General features: G+C 46.2%; 1 protein-coding gene across 1 annotated transcript in view; it reads left to right on the top strand.

Annotated features, from left to right (window-relative positions):
- Positions 1-3153: 3153 nt before the first annotated feature.
- The window catches only part of RETREG1 (reticulophagy regulator 1), a 92299-nt gene continuing 72714 nt past the window's right edge, over positions 3154-22738 (top strand). The window contains exons 1-2 of the mRNA XM_040494280.1: positions 3154-3285; positions 10214-10244. Coding sequence (XP_040350214.1) covers positions 3225-3285; positions 10214-10244 — 92 coding nt within the window. The 5' untranslated portion in view covers positions 3154-3224. The remainder of the gene's footprint in view (positions 3286-10213; positions 10245-22738) is intronic.

The following is a 22738-nucleotide window of genomic DNA, read 5'->3' as shown; positions in this document are numbered from 1 at the left end:
GCTGACAGTTGTGACAGAGACCAGAAGACCCACGAAGCTGAAAATATGTTCCATCTGTCCTTTAGGGAACATGGGCTGACCTTGTTGCAAAATATTATTCCTTTCTCATTCACCTTAATTTGGCGATAGATATACAGTTTTCCTTTCTTTCAGATGGATTGCAAATGATCACAGCATCAATTATGAAATAGCCTATCCTTTATGATTGAGGATTCTTTTTTTTTTAATTTTTTTTTTTTAACATTTATTTATTTTTGGGACAGAGAGAGACAGAGCATGAACGGGGGAGGGGCAGAGAGAGAGGGAGACACAGAATTGGAAACAGGCTCCAGGCTCTGAGCCGTCAGCCCAGAGCCCGACGCGGGGCTCGAACTCACGGACCTCGAGATCGTGACCTGGCTGAAGTCAGATGCTTAACCGACTGCGCCACCCAGGTGCCCCGATTGAGGATTCTTAATGACCATTGAGACCCTTGGCCAAAATGTCCACTGGACCCCCAACTGGAGTTGCCATGGCAACACCCTCCGAGTGAAGTCTTCCAGCAGCCAGGGCTGAGGGTTACACTCCTGTCATTACCTAATTTTTGTATTCCTGGAAGATCATAACTTCCACTAAGACCTTCACTGCTTGGGTTGTTTTTGCATTTCTTTATTTCTTCAAAGATATGTAACTGGTTTCCTGGCTGAGTCTGAAGACCTTTAAACTTGAGGGAGCTTTCCTAGGGCTTTGCTTGACTCTGCACAGCAAGTCATCTAATGAAACATACTAATTTAGCATTTATAGATTTTCTCTGATGCAGCGAATGAAACTGTGAGTTACATACAACCCATGCAGGAGCCCTGAATCACCTTAGAATTGCAGTCAGCATTAAAAAATATAATAGAATTGAATGGAAGGTATCAGAAGGCATTACACATTATAAGGACAAATATTATTTTTTGAAACTTTGGTTTCATTTGTACGTATTTAGATGTAAGTGAATTTCTCACTGTGGGTCACCATGAAGACTTTTGAAAACTTGCCATTTTGATGTCAGGTGGGGAGATCAGAGAGAGCCTGGCATGTGGATCACAGCAAGCAGGGATCATAAACTGATAGGAGGAGGTAAGCCAAAAAGAAAACAAAGACCAGAAAACAGCCTCACTTAATAGAAACATACGAGCTCAAAAAAGAGAGCCAGCAGCAGTCCCAGATTAGCAAATGAAATCGTTGGCTACTAAAAAAAGAGATGTTGGCGTTACGGGTTATCTTATATGTCTGCTCTTTCCCTCTGTGCCTCTTGCTTAGAATTTATTTCCTTCTGGTAGCACAGTGGCTGGCCCAGTGTAGACACTCTCCAAGTAAGTACTCACTGAGTGTAAACACTGGTAATTAGACCACCTGTTTCAGGGGACCTGGGGGAGGAACGTGGGGTCTGGGAGTCTGTATTTTAACAAGCTTTCCAGGCAGCAACCTGGTGGCGGTGGCGACCGGTATTTACGAAGCACTTACCTGTTCTACCCGCTTATTTTACCGGCCCAGGTGACACTCACTGTGAGAACCAGAGCTGGCACCTGGGTTGCCCACCTTGCACCGGTGGGCTTTACCCTTGACGTCACCAGCATCTCACATCGGCTGCTTCTCACCAAACACGTTACACATTCTAGCAGATGTCCCGGACGCCATGCTTCTTCACTCTCCTACCTCATTCTCTCAGGCATCTTCTGAAATCTCCCATAATTCCACTTTCCTACCTGATACCTGTCTATACCTTTGGCTTTCTCTTTATTGCTGGTATTATTAAGACCAAATGCCCTAGCAGATAGTTCAGGGCCTGCCACAGTGTGCCGACAGCCTGTCCCCTCAATATCTTCTCTATCTGCCCATCTCCCACATATCTCCTTTATCCATGTCTTGCTGGGGCACCTCAGGACACTCAGTGTGCCCCAGGCACACCTCCCCGTCCCCGACTATGATCTTCTGTACATGTTGTATCCTGGAATATTCTGGAATACTGGAACAACCTCTGTTTTCCTCTCAATTTCATCCGTCCTGCCAGACCAAGTTCAAGGGCCACTTCCATTAAATCTTCCCTTATTATTGAGTTAATCATTCCTTCTTTTGCTTCTGTTTGTTCTTTGCTCATGTTTTACTTGAGTACCTCAGACTCCTTGCCTTGGATTTTGTTAGGTTGGCTTGGCCCGTGTTTGTCTCAGATGAGGAAGTTAAGTTCCCGGAAGACAGGATTCTTTCTTTACAGTATGTGTCCTTCTCCATAAAGCCTACAGTGCCTTGCAACTAGTTTTAAACGGCATATATGTTAATTTTTCTAGGATTATGATTACACCAAAATTAATATTAACTGGAAGTTTGAGCATTTAATCTGTAAGCAGGCTTCAACCTCTGTATGAAGGCTTATTCCGTTCCTTTATAAGCCCAATCATAAAGTACTGCAAAGGTGCCTGGGTGGCCCAGTTAATGTTCGACATCGGCTCATGTCACGATCTTACGGTTGGTGAGTTCGAGCCCCACGTCAGGCTCTGTGCTGACAGCTCAGAGTCTGGAGCCTGCTTCGGGTTCTGTGTCTCCCTCTCTGTGACCCCCCCCCCAAAGATAAATAAACATTAAAAAAAAAAAAAGTACTGCAATGTTTGTGTGCTGTTCGTGATAAAGAATTCTTGGTTTCCCCTCGGAGAGGACCTGGCTGGATAGACCACAGGATGTGATCTTAAAGAGAAGGGGCTAGTGCCTTGGATCCTTAATCACTGCTGTTTCCAAGAGATCGGAGGGAGGGGCTGGTGGATGAATGTAGATAGAAGTAGAAAAGGGAGGGCAGTAGCCCCTCCACATAGTGGAAAACCTACCCTTCTGCCTTTCTAGTGCCTCATGATTTGGTTTCAGGTCAATTCCACTCTCCATCTGTTAGCAGGGTGATATTTGGGCCACACCCAGCATAGAGAATCCTCTGCCCAAATTAGAGGTTACAGCGGAAAGTCTAGCACCAACGCATACGTGGCCCAAGCGCTTTTATTTTGCTGACTTTGATGCCTATTGGGTAACTTTGATGTGGTCTCGTTGGGGTGATTCTGAAAACTGAAATTTGTGTCTTCGTTTCTATGTTAGGAACTAAACCTAACTTAAAAAAAAAGATGAAAATCGTCAAACTGAAATCATGATTTGTCTGTTTTTGCTGTTACAGGTTCCTTGCACTGACTCCATGGAGAGTGTATCACCTGATTTCTGTCATGATGCTCGGGCGTGTTATTATGCAAATAATAAAGGATATGGTTTTGTCCAGAGCTAGAGGTAAGAAAACTGAGAATTCATTTTTATGGTATGTAATTTGCTAGACCCCAAATATCTGATCTTTGTGTAGGCACATTAACCAAGTAGTTTTAAAAGGGAACGGGCGCTCTGGTGGCTCAGTCAGTTAAGCATCTGACTCTAGATTTCAGCTCAGGTCACGATCTCACAGTTTGTGGGTCCAAGAGCAGAGCCTACTTGGGATTCTCTCTCTCCCCCTCTCTTTTTGCCCTTCCCTCCCTTTCTTTCTCTATTAAAATAAATAAAAACATTGCAGAAGGGAACAAAAGAACGTCATGTAGGCATTGACTTGGCTATTATTAATGTTTGTTGAATATTTATTTATTTGGCAAATATTTATTACGTACTTAACTGATGTCCCTAGTCAGAGCTACTGGTCCTGAGCGAAAGGTTTGTGTGTGCGTGCTGGTTTCTCTTTGGCTCTAAGTGCTACTTAAAGACCATTTTGATATGTAAGCAGGTTGCAGTGAGGATGACAGTGAAATATTTATAACGTCCCCCAAGATGAAGCTTGGGCCACTGGAAAATGGGCTCGTTTATATGAAAACTTTCTCTGCCTCCATGAAGAAAAACAATTCTGGGCTTAAAAACAAATAACAATTGGGGTGCCTGGCTGGCTCAGTCAGTAGAACACGTGACTGTTGATCTTGGGGTTTTGAGTTCAAGCCCCATGTTGGGGGTAGAGATTACTTAAAAAAAAAAAAAGTAGTAGTTAAGTAAATTTTAACAAATGAGTTCATGATAATGAAAAGTGAACTGATTGTTTAAAAATGAGACTTTGAGTTAATTTTGGAAATTTGCTCAAGGTGTTTTCTGAGTTAAATCTGAGTCCAGCTTTTCTGTACTTGGAGAGGCCCTCCGACCAGAGCCTGAGCTAGATTTTGTGAATGAGCAAAAGTCCCTCCTTGGAGTAATTGGGCCCTGGGTACTTTAAATGTGGTAAGATTGATGGGATCAAAAACCAGGATGACTCAGTCGGTTAGGGGTCCGACTCTATTGTTTTCGACTCAGGTCATGATCTCATGGGTTGGTGAGATCGAGCCCCATGTCAGGCTCCACGCTGACGGTGTGGAGCCTGCTTGGGATTCTCTCCTTCTTTCTTTGCCCCTCCCCCACTTGCACACTCGCTCGCTCTCCTCTCTCTCAAATAAGTAAATTAAAAAAAAAAAATAGCCAAGAGAAGGAGGTTCCAGTGAGACATTTGATTTCCCTCAGTGTAACACCCACATGGAAGGATAATATTGGCTGGGGTCCAGATGGATCGATGCGCATAAGACCTTCCCAGAGTTCCCGCCCTGGCAGGGTACCGAGGCCTGCCTTGTAGGAAGCACCCTTGTTCTCCCTAAAGCCAACTCTGAGACCAGGGATCTCAGCTGTTACGGGTTTACCATCATCATGTTCCACAGTGGGCTTGAGCTCCAGTTTATATTCTAAGTCTTCTTAAAGTACATTATGTGTAGAAAGACTGCGTTACATTGCTGCATTAGAAGGTTTGAAGGTAATTCCTTCATTCTGCTGAATCTGAGAAGGTGAAAAAAACCCAATGTTGTTAACTGTAGGAATTTACGTGAGGAATACATCTACTGGAATTGGGAAGTGCCAAACTGGAAATTTGGTTAGGAGACCTCCCACAAATTCACTTATGTCTAGTTCCTTCCTTTCTTTTTTTAAAAATATATTTTAAAATCTATTTTGAAAGAGCGCAAGTAGGGGCGGGGCAGAGAGAGAGGGACGGGGGATTCAAAGCGGGCTGTGCGCTGACAGCCGTGAGCCCAATGTGGAGCTCAGACTCGCAAGCCGTGAGACCATGACCTGAGCAGAAGCTAAGAATCGGACTCTCAACTGACTGAGTCACCCAGTGTCCCCCAATTACTTCTTTTCATGAATCTGTGGATTAAGATTGCATTCGTGTACGGGTTCTCCCCTCGTTCCCCTCCCTCTTCACCCCACCCTTTTCTGTTTCAGAGAATAGACACCCAACTCCCTGTTAACCCTGTCAGACACCTGCCCCAGTACTCTGTTCACCACAGATGTATTAAGGCCACCTGGAAGCCGAGCATCGGTCTCACGTTGTGGGTTTTGCACAGGGTCTGTCAGATGCACCCGCGGTGATGCCCTGTTTCTGCCCTGATTCAAACTTTTCATTTCATTGTCTCTTTTTTAGAGAGCGCAGGTTGGGGAGAGGAGCTGGGGGGTGGGGGTGGGGGTGGGGGGGGGGTGTGCGAGAGAGGGAGAGAGAGAGAGAGAGAGAGAGAGAATCCCAAGCAGAGTCCACACTCAGCACAGAGCCTGACACTGGGCTCGATCTCATGAACCATGAGATCATAACCTGAGCTGAAATCAAGAGTGGGCGCTTAACTGACTGAGCCACCCGGGCACCCCTCTGCCCTGATCCTAACGGACAGAGGAGAGACCCTTTTTCTCCAGTAGACTTTGGAACATTTTCACCCTCTAGGACCTTCCTCAGGGGAATCTTAGAAGAAATAACCACTTACACATTTTTATCAGCAGCCATTTTAGCCGAGCATCTCGATCGTTTCCGTTTCGAGTCAAATCTGGTCCCCATTTGGGCACGAGTTGTAGGAGCAGACAAGCGTGGCAGGCAAGTACAGGGCTTGAAGGCTTCGCCACTGCTCTTTTCTCACTCTCGGACGCTTGCACAGAGGTTGTTATCAGCCTTGACTCGTTGGCTTGACGTTCCTGTGAATACGGGACCTCCGCGTTCACAGAGTGCAGGCCGCCTCCGCTTGCAAGGATTCGGCCCTCGGCAAACGGAAGTTGTGGCCTTGGAAGAGTAGGAGCCTGAAGGGTCTAGTCCGGGCTTGTTCGCTTCACTTCCCAGTGTGGCGGGGACCCACTGGATACTGGGTTAGTTTCCTGGGGCTGCGGTAACAAGCCATCATAAACGTGGTGGCTCAAAGCGACAGAAATCTCTCCCCTCGCTGTTCTGGAGGCCACCAGCTCAAAATCAGTGCCACCGGGCCAACATCGAGGTTCCGGCAGGGCTGTGCCCCCTCCGGAGGCTCTAGGGAAGCATCCCCTGCCTCTTCCTTCGGGTGGTTTCGGGTGGTGGCTTGTCGTGCGTGGCTTGTGGCCACGTCCCTCCACTCTCTGCCCTTGCGCTCACCCCCTCCTCTTCATCCTCGTCAAACCTCCGTCCTACAAGGCCCCTCGTGGTTGTACTTGGGGCCCACCTGGACAGCCCTGGACAGTCTCCCCATCTCCTGGCCCTTGACTCAATCACACACAGTGCATCCCGCTTCTGTAGAAAGTGGCATTTTGCAGGTTTCGGGGATGGGAGACCTGGCGTCTCTGGGGGCCGTCATCCCGCCAGCTGCACAGCCTGAGCTTCTTCATCCCGTGACACGGCCGAGACCAACCCAGGCCGCTCGGCCGGGTAGGGTGGACTGAGACCGTGGAACAGGAGTGCCCTGGGCCCAGTAGCTTCAGTGCGGCCCGGTCCGCTCTGCCGCATCATCTGAACGTCATGGGGTGTGTTCACTCGGGTGGCCTGTGCTGAGCGCCTTTCTGTTCAGGGCCTGCTGGTGGCCCTGGGCTGCCAGAGGTATCCAGGCCCACCCCGGCCCCAGTGCCCCAGGCGAGCTCTCAGACCCCATCCTGCACGCCAGGCGCTTGCCCCAGGCCAGGCTTTCTCTGAGGGTATGAGCCCAGCGGCACTGCTCCGAATACAGCATTTCTACTGCACAAAGGCAGAAGGTCGGGATGAACTCTGCTCTCTCCCAGCGCCCCTTGGCCCGCGATGAAGGAGCACAAGTGCCGGCCTCGGCCTCCGTCAGTGGAGGCTTTGGAGACAAAGACCCATTTGAGCCCTGCGGATAGTGGGCAGGGGCCTGACTCTGCAGACTTTTCAGCCCAGGCCCGGCTGAGACGAGTGGGTCTCCGGGAAGCTTCCATCTTGAGCCACGTGCTGTTACGGAGACGCCATGGCTTCAGCCAGACCCGCCAGCCACTGTCGCTGCTCACGTTGGCTTTAGGACAGCAACCGGGAAAGCAAGAGCGAGCCGTCAGGCTCCCAGGGCCATTCTCTCCCCTCCCGTCTCAGCGTCCCCGCTTCCCACGACGGTTTCGGCTAAAGAGCTGATGCTTCTGCTGTTACGAATTTCATTTTATTCCTCCTCTCCCCCCCTCCCCCCCATTGCTATTTTTAATACCATCTCAGATGCTTAATATGAAGGAGGTGGGCAACAGTGTGGAGATCTTTCACGTGAATTCATCTTTGTGGAACCTACTGGAATCCACGTCTCTGTTACAAGTCGGCAGCAGGAGCAGCCTGCAGCTGTGGGGGGGGGGGGTTCGCGCTCACTCCTGTTGTGTACCTTGAGTGCACACTTTCCTGTGTGAGCCCCTTCGTCCAGGCCCCGGGGGACCCTTCTGCAGCGTGGAAAATCCCTCTGCAGCCATAGGCTGTTGCTCGACCGTCCCCCGCCTCCCTCTCCTCGCAGAAGAGCCTGTCCTTCTGCCACCGGCTCCCTTTAACGTCCTCTTCCAGCACCGCCCTGTGCGGCGGGAGGGGGGCTCAGCAGGTCCCCACGCGGCCACTCGTTTTCAACCTCTGTCCCTTCGTACCTTTCCTCCTGCGACATCTGCACTGTCCGTTTACGCCATTTTCTGGTCACAGTTGAGCATGGGCCATCAGGGATTGTGGCGGGTGGACTCGTGTGCCTCCGTTCTCTGTCCCTGCGTCCTGTAACCTGGATTTGGTCACCCACTTGCGTGGCCTCATCTTTGACCTGAGCCACCAGAAGCACTGTGTCTGCAACCCCTACAGAGGCTGAGAGTCACCCCTCAGGACACCCTCTGGCCAGCCCCTAGCCCCTCACTCCTGCTGAACTGGCTCTGCCCTCAGGGTAAGTGCTGTCCTGCTTGGCCTCTTACCCGCCCCTCTGTCCTGCACAGCCCCCACCTGCTCCGTGCTCAGTGGCTGCAGGTCTGCTGTCCTTGCCATTCTGAATGTCCTTGTCCCCACAGCCCAGCAACCATGCTCATTTCCCCCACTTTTAATAAGCAAACAAGCAAGCACCCCATGATGTCACCCACTTCCTCCACTCTTGGGGCTGGTGCTATCAGAGAAGGGTCGTATGACAAGGTGAGTGTTAGTGCCAGAATTTAGTCTCTCCCACTTTCCAACTTCAGCTGAGGCATCACTAGTGTTCGTAAGCCCTTGGATTCTTTGGAATTGTTTCTTTGCTTTGTTTGCTGTGCCATCTAACCCCAAAGTATTTGAGGCAGCTTGTGAGGAACATAAAAAACAAGGCTATTTTTAAAAGGTGTAAGTAGAGGAATAGATTCTAATATGGTGACCATAATTGAGCAACAGATTGATCCCTGTGCTTACTGGCAGCCAAGGTAAAAAGGGAACCTAGATCCACTGAATAATTCTAATAGTCTGATGAAAGAATGCAAGCAATTTCAAGAAACTTTTTTTTTCCTGGGACTAAATTTTAAGAATTTATCACACAGATCTCCCTCCCTCCCTCCCTCCCTCCCTCCCTCTTTCTTTCTTTCTTTCTTTCTTTTTTTCTTTCTTTCTTTCTTTTTCTTTTCTTCTTCCTCCCTCCCTTCCTCCCTTCCTCCCTTCCGTCCAAAGTAGGCTCCATGCCCAGCATGGAGCCCAATGTGGGACTTGAACCCACAGCCCTGAAGTCAAGACCTGAGCTGAGATCAAGAGTCACCTGCTCTTAACCAACTCTTAGCCACCCAGGCACCCCTAATAGATCTTTGATAGGGGATACTGAAGAACAAAAGGGACAACATCTTTGGAAAGATGGAAAAAATGCAGAAACCACCTCATGGCCATTTCTAATATCCATTAAAACTGGTAGCTGGGTGTATAATATTAAGATATAGTGCAATGAAGAAAGTAAGCCCATCAAGAAAGCAAATGAGAGGGGCTCCTGGGGGGCTCAGTCGGTTGAGCATCCGACTTTGGCTCAGGTTATCATCTCACGGTTCACAAGTTTGGGTCCCATGTCAGGCTCTGTGCTGACAGCTCTGAGCCTGGAGCCTGCTTCGGATTCCCTGTCTCCTTCTCTCTCTGTTCCTCCCCCACTCGCACTCTGTGTCTGTCTCTCTCAAAAATAAATAAACATTAAAAAATTTTTTTAAAAAGCAAATGAGATCCAAGTATGCATTTTTTTTTCTGTTGATTTCACTTGAGCCTCAACATAAGCTCAAAATACCTAAAGGATGAATAGATAAAAACCTCCTTTCTCAAATCACTGTCGTCTCAGTTCTCCTTTTGTCAGTACCATTTCAAAGCCCACCGTAAATGGCACCTCTGTTATTGGGACTGTCTCGAGCAGCCATACTCTCTCTCTCCCTCCATACACCGCCTCAGTGCATGCTAGGTCTGCCCCACTGAACACTCAAGTCTCCGAGGCAGGACCATGTGTGATAGAGGGTTCCATCTCCCAAGGCACCTATCCAAGTGTTTTACAAATAGCAGGCTCTGAAATACTCGTGGACACATTGCCTGAATTAATTCTGGTACCAGAGGTGTATACTGAATGGTTTGATAATTTCTAGAGTTGAAAGATGTAAGCATTCTATTTTATTTTATTTTATTTTTTAATTTTAAATAAAAATTTAATGTTTGTTTTTGGGAGAGAGAGACAGAGCACAGGCAGGAGAGGGACAGAGAGAGAGGGAAACAGAGAATCTGAAACAGGCTCCAGGCTCTGAGCTGTCAGCACAGAGCCCGACGTGGGGCTGGAACTCACGAGCTATGAGATCATGACCTGAGCCGAAGTTGGACGCTTAACTGACTGAGCCACCCAGGCGTCCCAACATCTACGCATTTTTAATAGCTCAGAAGATTTCTACGTTGAGAAATGCTTCGAGAGAAAAACGCCTCCATTAATGTTTCATTCTTTGCCTCTCCTTGTTGCAGGTGCACAGTTGTGGAGAAGCCTCAGTGAAAGGTAGGGAACTTGGTTTTCAATGTCATGGCTAATGGAGGGCAGGTGACTGCACCTCCAAGATGTCCAGTGGGTTCAAATACATAGTTGGTTCTCTCCTTCTTTAAAATGGACTTTATTTTTTAGAACAGTTGAGATGTACAGACAAATTGAAAAGATAGTACAAGGTTTCCATATATAGATAGTACACCCCCACCTTTCTTCTGTTAACATTATTACATTACCATGATGTATTTGTGATGATTAATGAAACAATAGTCAATATATTCTTATTAACTAAATGTCCACACTGTGTGCAGATTTCCCTAGTTTTTGCCCAATGTTCTTTTTTTTTTTGTTCTAGAATCCCGTCCAGGATTCCTCAATGTGTTTCATAGTCGTGTCTCCTTCCGCTCCTCTTGGCTGTGACAGTTTCTCAGACTTTTCTTGTTTTTGTCGACCTTGATAGTTTTGAGGAGTCCTAGTCAAGTATATTATAGAACCCCCCTTTACTCTGGGGTTATGGGTTTTGGGGAGAAGCCAACAGGGGTGAAGTGCCATTTCCATCACTCCGTGTCAAGGGTGCTTCCCATTGGCGTGATGTATCACTCACGATGCTAACCTTGACCACCTGGCCAAAGTGGTGCTTGTCAGGTTTCTCCAAGTTGGTTATGGGTGTCTGTTTGGGAAATCAAATGAAGACCAGAAGGCTATTGATGAGAACAGGACCAGAGAGTGATCTGAAAGTGTGGTGACGGTGGTGCCCTTGTGGCTTGCAGGCCACTCTAGGCATGACCCCACCCCTGGCCTGGCAGTACAGGTCCCAGCTCCCAGTCCTGTTTGTTGCAGGCACGCTGGAGCTCCTTGGGCATGTCCTGGCCTTCTGTGCACGTGCAGAGAGTGACCTGGCTCCCTAATTTGGGGCAGGGGGAAGATTCCACCCAGTGGGCTAGTGTGATTTCACAGGAATCTTAAAAAGCACTTTGTGCTCTCTGGCGAGTAGCCTTTCAGATTTACTGGTACTTATTTTGACCCGTGAAGGTATCGCGTGCCTGCTTTTGTAGAGGCCTTGCCGTCCAAGCCCTTCTAGCGTAGCCTAGAACACGTTGCCTGTTTAGAAGCTATTGGAGTGTTTGATGATGATTTGGAAAAAAGTATCAGCGAGCACAGCAGGACCCAGGGACCCCCTTTGCCAGCGCACTGGCTTTGGTCAGGGAGTGAATAGCACCTTATAACATGCCTTTTGTGTAGATTTGTAGTATTTCACTACTTTGGGAAAGTGCCCGTGTGCCCCCAGAGAAGGCGTGATCATGGAAATAACCTTTTCAAGGAAGGGTCTCATTCACTTCAGAATTGCCCAGATACGTATTCCATTCCCCCCCCCCCCCCCCCCCCCCCCCCCCCCCCCCCGCCAGCTGATGATCTTGCCAAGTTCTCTCTGGGCCTCAGTTTCTCATCTGCTGACTGAGGAGGTAAGAGAGAATAGTTTCAAATATCCCTCCCAGCCGTAAAGAGTCTGCAATACAACTTGAGGGGTTTGTTGTGTTGGGGATGTTGTGATTTATAATAAGAATATAGATTTGGTCTTTGTCCCCAAGTTTCAAGGACAGAGTCCTAAAACCTTTGCAGTTTCCTAATTATTGAGAGAAAGGTGTCTTTTGTCCATGTTAATGAAGTGGCTTTTCCACCACACCTAAGGACCGGTGCGGGGAGGAGGGGGAAGGGTTGGTTGGCTGGGGAATTAACCTTGTGATTTGAGGTTTGGAACTTTCAGTCCCTCCCCCTTTCTCGGGGAGCGGGGAGGGGGCTGCAGGTTGAATCAACCATCCATGGCCAATGATTTGATCAATTGTGCCTGTGTAATGAAGTCTCCGTAAAACCCAAGGGACAGTGTTCGGAGAGCTCCCAGGTTGGTGAACACCCAGGGATTTGTGGGGAGCAGCACTGTTTCCCCGCACCTTGCCCCATGCTTCTCTTCCATCTGGATGTTCCCGAGTCACATCTTTTGTAACAAAACCGTAATCTCGTAAATAAAATGCTTCCGAGTTCTGGGAGCCCCTCTAGCAAATTCATGGAACCAAGGCAGGGAGGGGGGTGTTGGAACCTCCAGTCTGTAGCCAGTTGGTCAGAAGTGTGGGTGACTGCCTGGGCTTGTGAATGGCACCTAAGTGGGGGAAGAGGGCGGGAATTTTGTCGGACTGAGCCCTTGACCTGTGGAGTCTGACGCTATCCCCAGGTAGATCATGTCAAAATCAAGGTGACTTGTAGAACACTCAGCTGGTGACCTGGAGTCTCTAGGTGGTTCGGTCAACATCCCCCTCCTGCAATCCACCCCACCCCCCACCCCCCAGGTCAGAATTGGTACTAGAATTATAGTTGGTGATCAGAAATGGGAGCAAAGAATCATTCCTGTTTCTTTCTTATTGTTATTACGTGTTTGTTTGGCCAAGGACTCTTTCAAAGTGATTTAATCCACCGCAGAAGGGATACTTCCTGATATTTTTTCACTGCAGTTTCTATTGTGTCATTGTATTCTGTTCTCTTTTCATCATGGAGATGTGGAATTAAAATATTTATTCCTCTAATTGATTTGATATGTTGCTTGCAGTGATTCCTGGTGTCTCGTGCTGGGTAGTGCTTGTATTTTTAACATCGAAAAATTCAAAACCACTTTCTTTGAAGGACAGAAAGCAGTGCTGTGTAAGAGGATCTTTGGAGGCAGAGAGGCGCCATTTTGCTCGTGTGCGCCGCGGGGGGTTAGGGTCTTTGCACTTCCTGGTTACTTTGTCCTGTGTCGCATATTGCTAGTGGTTTGTGCTCAGTCTCACAATGGGCCAGGCCTTCTCTCTGTGGGGCTTTAACTGCTTCGTTGAAAGATCATTAAGTTCACTGTAAAAAGGTAAATCAAGTAATGGACATTCTCTCTTCGTAATGCCATCGTAATGCTTTTAAATGAAAAAGGAGCCCCTTGAAAATGGAACCTTTGTGTACTATTGGTGGGGACGTAAATTGGTTGCAGCCACTATGGAAGACAGGATGGAGGTTCCTACAAAATTAAAAAGAGAATTACCATATGTGTGAATTACCATATGATCCAGCATCCCGCTTCTGGGCATATGCCCGAAGGAAATGGGCTCACTCTTGCAAAGACGTGCCTGGAACAGCATGGTTATTGCAGCATCATGCACAACAGCCAAGATGTGGAAACAGCCTAAGCCTCCCATTGGTGGACAAATGGATAAACAGGTACATATATACAATGGAATATTATTTAGCCATAAAAGCAAAGGAGATTCTGCTATTTGTGTGAAATAAGTCTAAATGAAATACTGTATGATCTCACTTATATGTGGCCTCTAAAAAAGCTGCTTATAAAAATGGTGAGGAGATTGGGAGTTGCCAGGGGCTGGGAGGGGAGGGAACCGAGGAGATGCGGCCTAAGGGCATACACTTGCAGGTGTAAGCCCCGGGAGTCCTGGGGATCTAATGTGAAGCATCCCTACTCTGGTTAACAGCACCATATAGTAGACTCCAAAGTTACCGAGAGTAGACCTTCTATGTTCTCACCACCACCACAACAAAATGACAGTTGTGTGAGGCGAGGGGTGCGTTAACCACCCGTGTGGTAATCCCTTCACAATTTATGTGTGTATCAAGCCATCATATCGTACACGGTAAACTTCTGCGATGTTACATATCAACTGTATTCTCAATAAAGCCGAAGAAAAGGGACCTCCTTCCTTCCCTGTAGTCTAAGGGCTGCTGCTTTCACAGACTTGTCACTTCCTCCTGGGGAAAATATGCTTCTGTCAGTGAAGCCGAAAGTATTTCTCTCAAAATTTCACATGAAGATGGTGACGTGTGTGTATACTTACACACGTGTGTAGTTTCTCTGGACATTTAACAAAGGCTGTTCCTAGTGTTCACGTGGGTGTTACTTGTAAACGACGGTAAAGCCAGCATCTAGTCTGACGTGGTCATCAGTAATGAAAGCTGGATAATTTTAATCAGATGCTACTCACAGAACGGCTTTTGTACCTGGAAAGTTGATTTGGTGAAAATGTGGTTCATAGTGTTTCAGTTCTGAGAAGGGCTCGTGCTTGACCTATTTCCTTAATGAACAGTTAACACTGACTCTACAACCTGGACAGGGTGTTTCCAGAGCAGTCTGTCAACTGAACCCAATTCACATCTTAGGGCTCATTCCTAGTATTGAAATGCAACCTGACCCTTAGCATCATAAGGGCTTTTTATTTCTGCACGTGACTGTGGCAGCTGACTGAATAAAATCATCTGTTAACAAAGGACATGTTGTCCACATTGCCTTTTAAAAACCTAAAATTGTTTTTATTTTGGCCAGGTTTTTCGAAGTGTAAGTTTGACAGAGATGACTTGCCTATATAGAGCGATCATTCAAAATTTCTTTACAGAGTTCTTTAATGGTTTTGTACGTTATAACCAGATTAAGGAGCTATTCGCGTCAGAAAACTTCTTTTATTGTTCGGTTCCAATTTACAGAAAATATCTTTTTTTTTTTCTTCCATGGCAACTAAAGAGTTTGGAAATTATGGCTGAGAGCGTTGGGATTTCCTACCAGACACCCTTGGAATCCCGATGTCTGTAGCAATGTGTCCTTCACAGGAATTGGGGAGTGGCTTTCCAGTGACTCATGAGGACACCAGGTCTACTCTGCCTTACCTGGAGTTGACTGTGCAGGGGCATAGCAGAGAATTAACAGTCAGGGTTTCTAGAGCCAGCAGGGATTAGCAAGAGTTGTGAGCTTTTTGCCTGGATCTTGGTCACATGGTCGAGGTGCTGGCTTGTCTCGGACTCCCCTGCCGTCAGGAGAAATAGTTGTGTGGCCCCACTGCGAGGGATGAAATGCCCTTCTGCCTTGTCAGCTTCCTGATAACTGCCAGTCAGAACATTCTAGCTGGTTCTATTACTATTATTATTATTGTTGTTGTTATTGTTGTTATTATTATTATTATTTTGCCCCCAGCGAAAAGGAGCCAAGAATCTTTGATTGCAAAACCCAAGTCCTGAGCTTGCCCCGGCTCATATGCCCAGAACAAATTGGAGTGTTTAAGGAAGGGATGTCTAATTAATTAAATCCCTGAGCACGACATTCTGTGTCTGTTAAAAGTGAAAAGTCATCTACCATTTGCTAAATTGCCTCTTCTGAGGAATAGAATTTAGTGTGAAAACCGCATTTTCGGTTATTTATGAATCATCCTTACTTATCAAAATTGCATAGAGAAGGTGAACTACTAAGTAAAAAGCATTGAACATGGTATCTTATTTGGTGTCCTTTCTTTGCCGTTAGACACAGGAACAGTATCGACTCATACATTGAAAATAGTCGATTTTACAGTTTGAGCATTTTTGAGTGTGCCTAAAAATGACCTTGTAACTTGTGTTTTGTAACCTTGTCCCTGTACCTTTGTAATAAGGCATAATATTGAAATCTGTATTTTTTCAATTTAATTTCAGCCAGAAGTGTAGACAGGGAGCCACATCTCCATGAGCTTTGAAAGACAGCTTTGCCGGGGCACCTGGGTGGCTCAGTTGGTTAAGCCTACGAATTCAGCTCAGATCATGATCTCACTGTTCGTGAGTTCGAGCCCCGTGTCGGGCTCTGTGCTGACAGCTTGGAGCCTGGAGCCTGCTTCAGATTCTGTGTCTCCCACTCTCTCTGCCCCTCCCCTGCTCACACTCTGTCTCTCTCAAAAATAGACATAAAAAAATAAAGAATTTTGCGGTGAAGGATACATTTGATTGAATTAAATTATTTAGTTTAGAAAAAATATGCACTTAAATTCAGGTAAGTGTATCTGAGTGTGGGTAAGTCTTCGGCTGAAGATGTCTGGACTGGCCTGGGAATGAAACACTACTATTCAAGTCTCTATCCTGCCAAAATAAAAATCCAAATAGGCTTTTATTCCCTTTTTTCCCCCCAAAATAATAATTGAGCACTATTCTGTAGTCATGCATTGTACAATGGAGAGTCAAAGCCCTTTTCTTCCTCTGTGTCGGGAAAGAACAGCCCCATTCAGTGACTGATAGATAGCGAGCTCTCAGCCAGAGCTGCTGAGACTTGGTCTGGAAAGTTTCTCGAGTTCTTCATCCGGATTCCGATCTGTTGGATTCATTTTTTAAAATTGTGCTTTGAAAATTAGACCAGTTTGAAGACCAGTATGAAACAAAGGACTCTAAGCAGTTCTTAAAGCTAGTTTGGAGGAAGGACACGATACGGAGAATTCTGCCGCTTCTCTCTTCACCGTCAATGGTGTATATATACACATACAAAACCATGTACAAATTTTTGAAAATGGCTCCTGCCCGACATTTAGGGGCCGTTCTTGTCTCTCAGGAGTCCGTCAAACTAAAGTAGGGCACATGGGTTGAATGTGAGTTCCAGAGAAAAGCGCTCCCTGAAATTGACATGGACCCTCCTGACGGCAGCCGATACATTTCTTGAAGCATTAAAAATAAAACCAAACAGGAAGTGCATTTCACAGCCCACTGGCTTCACTGACAAGGGCAGTAAATCGTTAGACCTGTTTCTGGTCGCGTATTCCTTTCATGAGTAGCATAGTCTCCTTGTATCCAGGCAGATTTATCAAGTCAAAACCTGGACAGAAAACCAGGGGTCAGGGCTTCCTGAGTCTGGGATAGCAGCCATCAGGGGAGCCCTAAGTGACTTAAAACTCAGGGCTCCTTAAGTGAAAGGCACTCAATATTATGTTTTCTTATAATTTACAATTATTGTGTATGATAGTTTCTTTTCTTTAAATTAATGTCACTCCGTAATCGGTTTATAACGTTTCAGTCACCCCCGTTTTTAGAATTATTTTAGAGCTGCTTCATATTTGCATACTTAAAAGTGTGAGTACGCTGCCATTTCCCATGTCAGCACCTTGAGTCTCTACGAACACTTGAAAGCAGATGAAAATTTCAACTCCGATCATTTTAATCCATGTTTCAGTTTCTCTTAATCCCATGCTTATTGGATTTGATTAGGTAGTAGATCCTGAGTTATTGAGGGTTTGAAAATGTAATTCATTTATAAATATATTTTAAAAATTAAGCTAGACTAATTAATGCTGCCTTCTAGCATTCTTGCTTCATTAGATTTTAATAACCGGAGAAAGAAGAATGATTAGTGGTTAACACTTCTCTTAACTTACCCTGGCCTATGTTGCGGTTATTTGAATATAAATTAAGACTTCCCAGACAGTTGGAAGTTTCTATCTGCCTCTCGGTCTCTTTGATTTTTTTTTTTTCTTTTTTCATGCCTCTCTGTCTCTTTCTCTTGGTCTCTCTCTGCCTCTCTTTTGTTCCTCTCTGTTTCTTGGTATTTTTTCTTTCTCTTTGTCTCTCTCTTTTTTTTTTCTTTTTCTTTTTTTCTTTTTAGGTCATTCCTGGGAAAGGAAATCTGGGGGGTTTTTTCCTACTTTTTTTTTCTCTTTGTCTCTTTCTTTACTGTTCCCAAACATGTCTATTTATAATCCTGCTTGCCTAGTAGCATTTAAAATATATTTTCCCCCTGATTTTAAAAGTAGTACCCACTAATATAGAACACTAAACATCTAGGAAACCTGTAAAGAAGAAAACCTAAATCCTGTAGAAATCCACGACCCAGAAATTAAACTCACTTCCAGTTTTGTTTGTTTTCTTCCAGTCTTTTCATGAAACTATATGTGTGGGTTTGTTCATTCATCCTTTCAAACAGACTTTTATTGAGTGCCTTAATTGCTGGTACTTCTAGGCATCTGTGGAAGAAAAAAAAACAACAAACTCGTTCCTCCTGGAGTTCATATTCTAGTGACTGAGCCAGAAGATAAATTGCTACACTACGTAATGTTACATGGTGAACCACGTTTAAGGAAACTAAACCCAGATGAAGGGATTAGGGTGTGTGAGGGTGGGCAGGGAGGGACGAATTATAATCAAGTGCTCGAGAAAGACTTCACTGAGGATTTTTGAGCAAAGACTAGAAAGTGAGTTGTGAGTCCTGTCTGAATAAAGAGCTTCTAGGCTCTGGGAACACTCAGTGCAAAGGCCCTGAGGCAGGAGCTATAGATGCGGGTGATTTTTTTATTTTATACTGTAAGTTTTTTTTTTTTTAAGCAGCCATAGTAACTGGGATAAATGGGATATTATGCAGTTAATTAAGACCATGTTATAGAAGAGGATTTAGTGATATGAAAATTTCCCCTTTGTTGCTAATTGTGTAAAAAAGAAACCCAAAAAACTATAGGTTTAAATAAGTACGGGAAGGTATAATGTACGGTGCCTCATTATTATTTGCTGTCACATACGTGGTGTCTCTGTGTGAGGGGAATACAGGTGATTTTTATTTTCTTGATTTGGCTTACCCTTACTACGTTTCTCTCTCTCTAGTGAACATGGTAGCTTTGATCATGAAGAGAGACAGTGGGGGGGGGGGGTCCCTCATCACGCAGGATGAGGTCTGTGACTGTGCATGTTGGAGGCAACTCAACAGAAGGCTGCAGGCAGTCAGTTTGCCCAAGTGCCTAATGGCTCCGGCTCCAGAGCTGCCGTCCAGAGACAGGGCTCTGGTTACCAGGAGAGGGACTGGCACGGCCCAGTCATTGGAAACAAAGGTCAGGGCCGAAGTCCAGAGACACAGCTGGGCTCAAAGGAAGGCTGGAGCCTCAGAAATCAGAGGCATGACAGGGGGGCCCTGCTCAGGCCAAGTGCCACTTCACGCCGAGTCTCATGGGGTTGGGGTGAAGAAGAAGTGGTCACGTGTTGTGAAGTAATAAACCGAAGCGATTGACTTCCAAGATCAGGCGGTGTCCGAGGGGTGGAGTAAAAGTTCTAGAATTCTTCCTTTCTGAGACTTTGCCACAGGCCCGAGGCTGAGCCTCCAGGCATAGGTGAGGGGTCTAACTGCATAGTCTCATGATTGAGGCATGCTCCGAGAGAGCTTTTACTTCAGCAAGATTTGGAAACTCTTTGTATCATCCAGACTAGGATTTGTATCTCTATCCTTGTGCTCCCGATGATAATCTTTGGGCAATTTAAGCAAGAATGAATCTGAGAAGACGTTATGTTCTCTCGTGAATGACCCATCCCAGCCAAGTTCTGTATATGTAAATATACATACATTGAAATTACATATACATGTGTTCCCAATTTTTTTTTTTTTTGCGGTCTATAAAAATGGTACCGTATTTATGTAGCCTTCTAGAACTAATGTCGTAACACTAAACATTTTTCAAAAAGATTAATCCACGTTGCTGTGTATAGCTGTGGTTCGTTCTAGGTTGCTGCTGTAGAATATCCCACCATGTGACCATACCACAGTTTATTTACGTGTTTTCTTCTCATTGGACGTTGGGCATTTTCTTTCACCAGACTGTTCACTGCTTCTTTGAGTTTCTGAGTTTACTCTGGCAGTATGAAAAAAATCGCAGAAAGAAGAAAGGTAAATGCCTAACACATAAAGTAAATAGTTTCTTAAGCCGGAATACTGTATATTTGAAAGCGTGTGTGATATCTGTACCAACCTATTGAAGAATTACTCTCTTCTTGTTACATGGCACTGTTCACACGGGTGTAGGCCGCCACTAGAGGGCGTGTGAGGGAGGGGACATCAGCCTATTCTAGAAGCTAGAAATGCCCTGGCTGCTGTTGAAACTTAGCTGCCTGGCAAGTTTTCAGGACTTGCACATTTCAGAGCAAAAATATTTGCGTCGCTGCAGTTACAAGAAGAAAATCCAATGATAGGTTATGTCTGTATGTGTGCATGTGCACGCATGGGTAGGATGCACATATATTTGAATATAGGAGGAATGAACAAGGACAAAAAGTAGTGACAAGGTCATATCTGTGGGGATAGGACAGACCGGCTGAGGAGGACATTGACATACAAATGGCCCAAACCAGTGACAAATGACTATGCTGCTTAGTTTAGAAACAAGCTGGTGATGTGCGAGGCCGCGGAGAACTCAGTGGTACTTTGAGTTCATCCTTTTCCTGCTTATTTCTGTCTAATGTCTCGGGGAGTCTTCTGCGTGTTCTTCATTATGTGCTCTCCAGAGTCTCCTCTTCCCTCACCTGTCCCTGACGTAGAACTTTCTCCTCTCTTGGAAATGAAATGCACGGGTTCCTACCCCCCCACCCCCAGAGCTCTACGTAACCTTGAATAGGGAACCTTAGAAAATGGCTTCATTTGCTCTTGTGTGAAGAGAAGACTTCTTGGTGAGCTGTTGGCCCCCGGGCACGAATTGACCTGTCAACTATTGAGGGCAAAGGTCCCTGCTTGTCATAAAAGCATGCAAAAGAAACGGCTGTCAAAGGTTTTCCTCAGGACCTGGGAGTATTTGTGGTAGAATGCACACCTCCCTCTTCCAGCACCACCATCAAAGTTTCCACCTCCCAACACCCAGCGCCTGGGTGTGACCGTGTTCCTTATACGACAAAAGGGACTTTGCAGATGAGATTGAGTTAAGGGTCTTTAAGATGGGAAGAGGATCCTGGATTATCCAGGTAGGCCAGTGTATTCACAAGGGTCTTTTTTAAAGCTTATTTGTTGTGAGAGAGAAAACATGAGCAGGGGAGGGGCAGAAAGAGAGGGGGAGAGAGAGAATCCCAAGCAGGCTCTGCACCATCAGCCTGGAGCCCAGTGCAGGGCTCGAACCCCCAAACCACCAGATCATGATCTGAGACCAAATCAAGAATCAGACGCTTTACTGACGTGAGCCACCCAGGCGCTCCCACAAGGGTCTTTATAAGAGGGAGGCAGGTGGTCAGAGAGGGGAGAGATGCTATGCTGTCGGCTGAGTAGATGGAACACGGGGCCACGGGGCCTCAGAGCCAGGAATGCAGGCCGCCTCTGTGAAGTGCAGGAGACCAGGAAACAGACGCTCCCCCAGAGCCTCTAGAAAGAATGCGGCTCAGCAGACACACTTTAGATTCTCATCACCAGAACTGAGGGAAGATCAGTGTGTGGTTTTCAGCCACCAAATTTGGTAATTCATTACAGCAGCAGTGGGAAACAGTGTTCCTTATCCCGTGAACGAACCAGCCCTGTTAGACAATGTTGAGGGTGCGTTTGCCAACTCACATCTCCGTCCACTGAAGAAATACACTTTGACCCCAGTTTGTGGGAGAACTGCCTCCTGAAACAGCCAGAGCGGTCCAGTTGAAGAAGCACCAGACAGGGAGCCCAGAACGGGCCTGGAAGAAGGCTCCCAATGGACAGGTAGGAATAAGAGCTCGGAAAGGGAAACATGTGGTCAAGAAGGGTCTTGGAGACGCCACGCTTGGAGGCCAGCAGCAAAGAGAGTTTCGAGGAGGAGGCTGTAAATGGTGTTCTGAGAGTTCTGGCCCCAGAGGGCCACTGGGTTATATAAAAAAGTTTGTAGAGGGGGCGCCTGGGTGGCTCAGTCGGTTAAGCGGCCGACTTCGGCTCAGGTCATGATCTCTTGGTCCCTGAGTTCAAGCCCCGCATCGGGCTCTGTGCTGACAGCTCAGAGTCTGGAGCCTGTTTCAGATTCTGTGTCTCCCTCTCTCTGACCCTCCCCTGTTCATGCTCTGTCTCTCACTGTCTCAAAAATAAATAAAATTTTTAAAAAAAAAAATTTGTAGAGAACTGTATAAAGAATTTTTCTTAATGTTTGTCTAGTTTTGAGAGGTAAGGGGGGGAGGGGCAGAGAGAGGGAGACACAGAATCCGAAGCAGGCTCCAGGCTCTGAGCTGTCAGCACAGAGCCCGATGCCGAGTTTGAACTCACAAACTGTGAGCTCGTGACCTGACCCAAAGACGGCCCTTAACCGACTGAGCCACCCAGGCACCCCTATGGAGAACTGTGTAAATAGTTCCCCATGCCTTTTGTTTATATGTGTGGAAGAGGCAGAGACTTTTTGGAGAGGAAAACCAAATTAAGGAGCTTACAGATAAGATGAGGGTTGAGAAAATGGAGGTGGGTAGTGTGAACCACACATTTGAAAATATTGGCAGTGGGTGTGTGAAGAGAAAGCAGCAGTTTGTTTTTGGTTAATTTTTTTTTTTTTTTTTATTGTGGTAAAAGATCCATAATTTACCATGAGTGACAGTACGTTCACCGTGTCATGCAACCATCGCCACCGTCTGGTTCCAGAATATCTCATCACCCTCAAAGGAAACCCATAACCTTTGAGCCGTCACTCCCCATCCCTCTTCCCTCTAGCTCCTGCCAACCACGAATCCGCTTTCTGTCTCTGTGGGTTTGAACATCTCAGTCTAGATGTTTCATGTAAATAAACCATACGATAATGGGGCCTTGTTTTGTCTGGCTTCTTTCGCTTAGCATAATGTTCTTAAGGTTCATCCCTCTCGTGGCGTATGTCAGTACTTAATTCTTTTGTATGGCTGAAAACGACTCCGTTATTTGGATATACCACATGTCGCTTGCGTAGTCATCAGTTGGTGGACGTTATGGTTGTTTCTGTCTTTGGGCTGTTGTGAACGGGGAGCAGCTTGGTTCTATCTTGTTTGGTTTTGTT

This window comes from Herpailurus yagouaroundi, unplaced genomic scaffold (assembly GCF_014898765.1).
Source record: "Herpailurus yagouaroundi ecotype Mexico unplaced genomic scaffold, PumYag 29, whole genome shotgun sequence".
Classification (NCBI taxonomy): Eukaryota; Metazoa; Chordata; class Mammalia; order Carnivora; family Felidae; genus Herpailurus; species Herpailurus yagouaroundi.
This window is presented reverse-complemented; position numbering and strand designations above follow the sequence as displayed.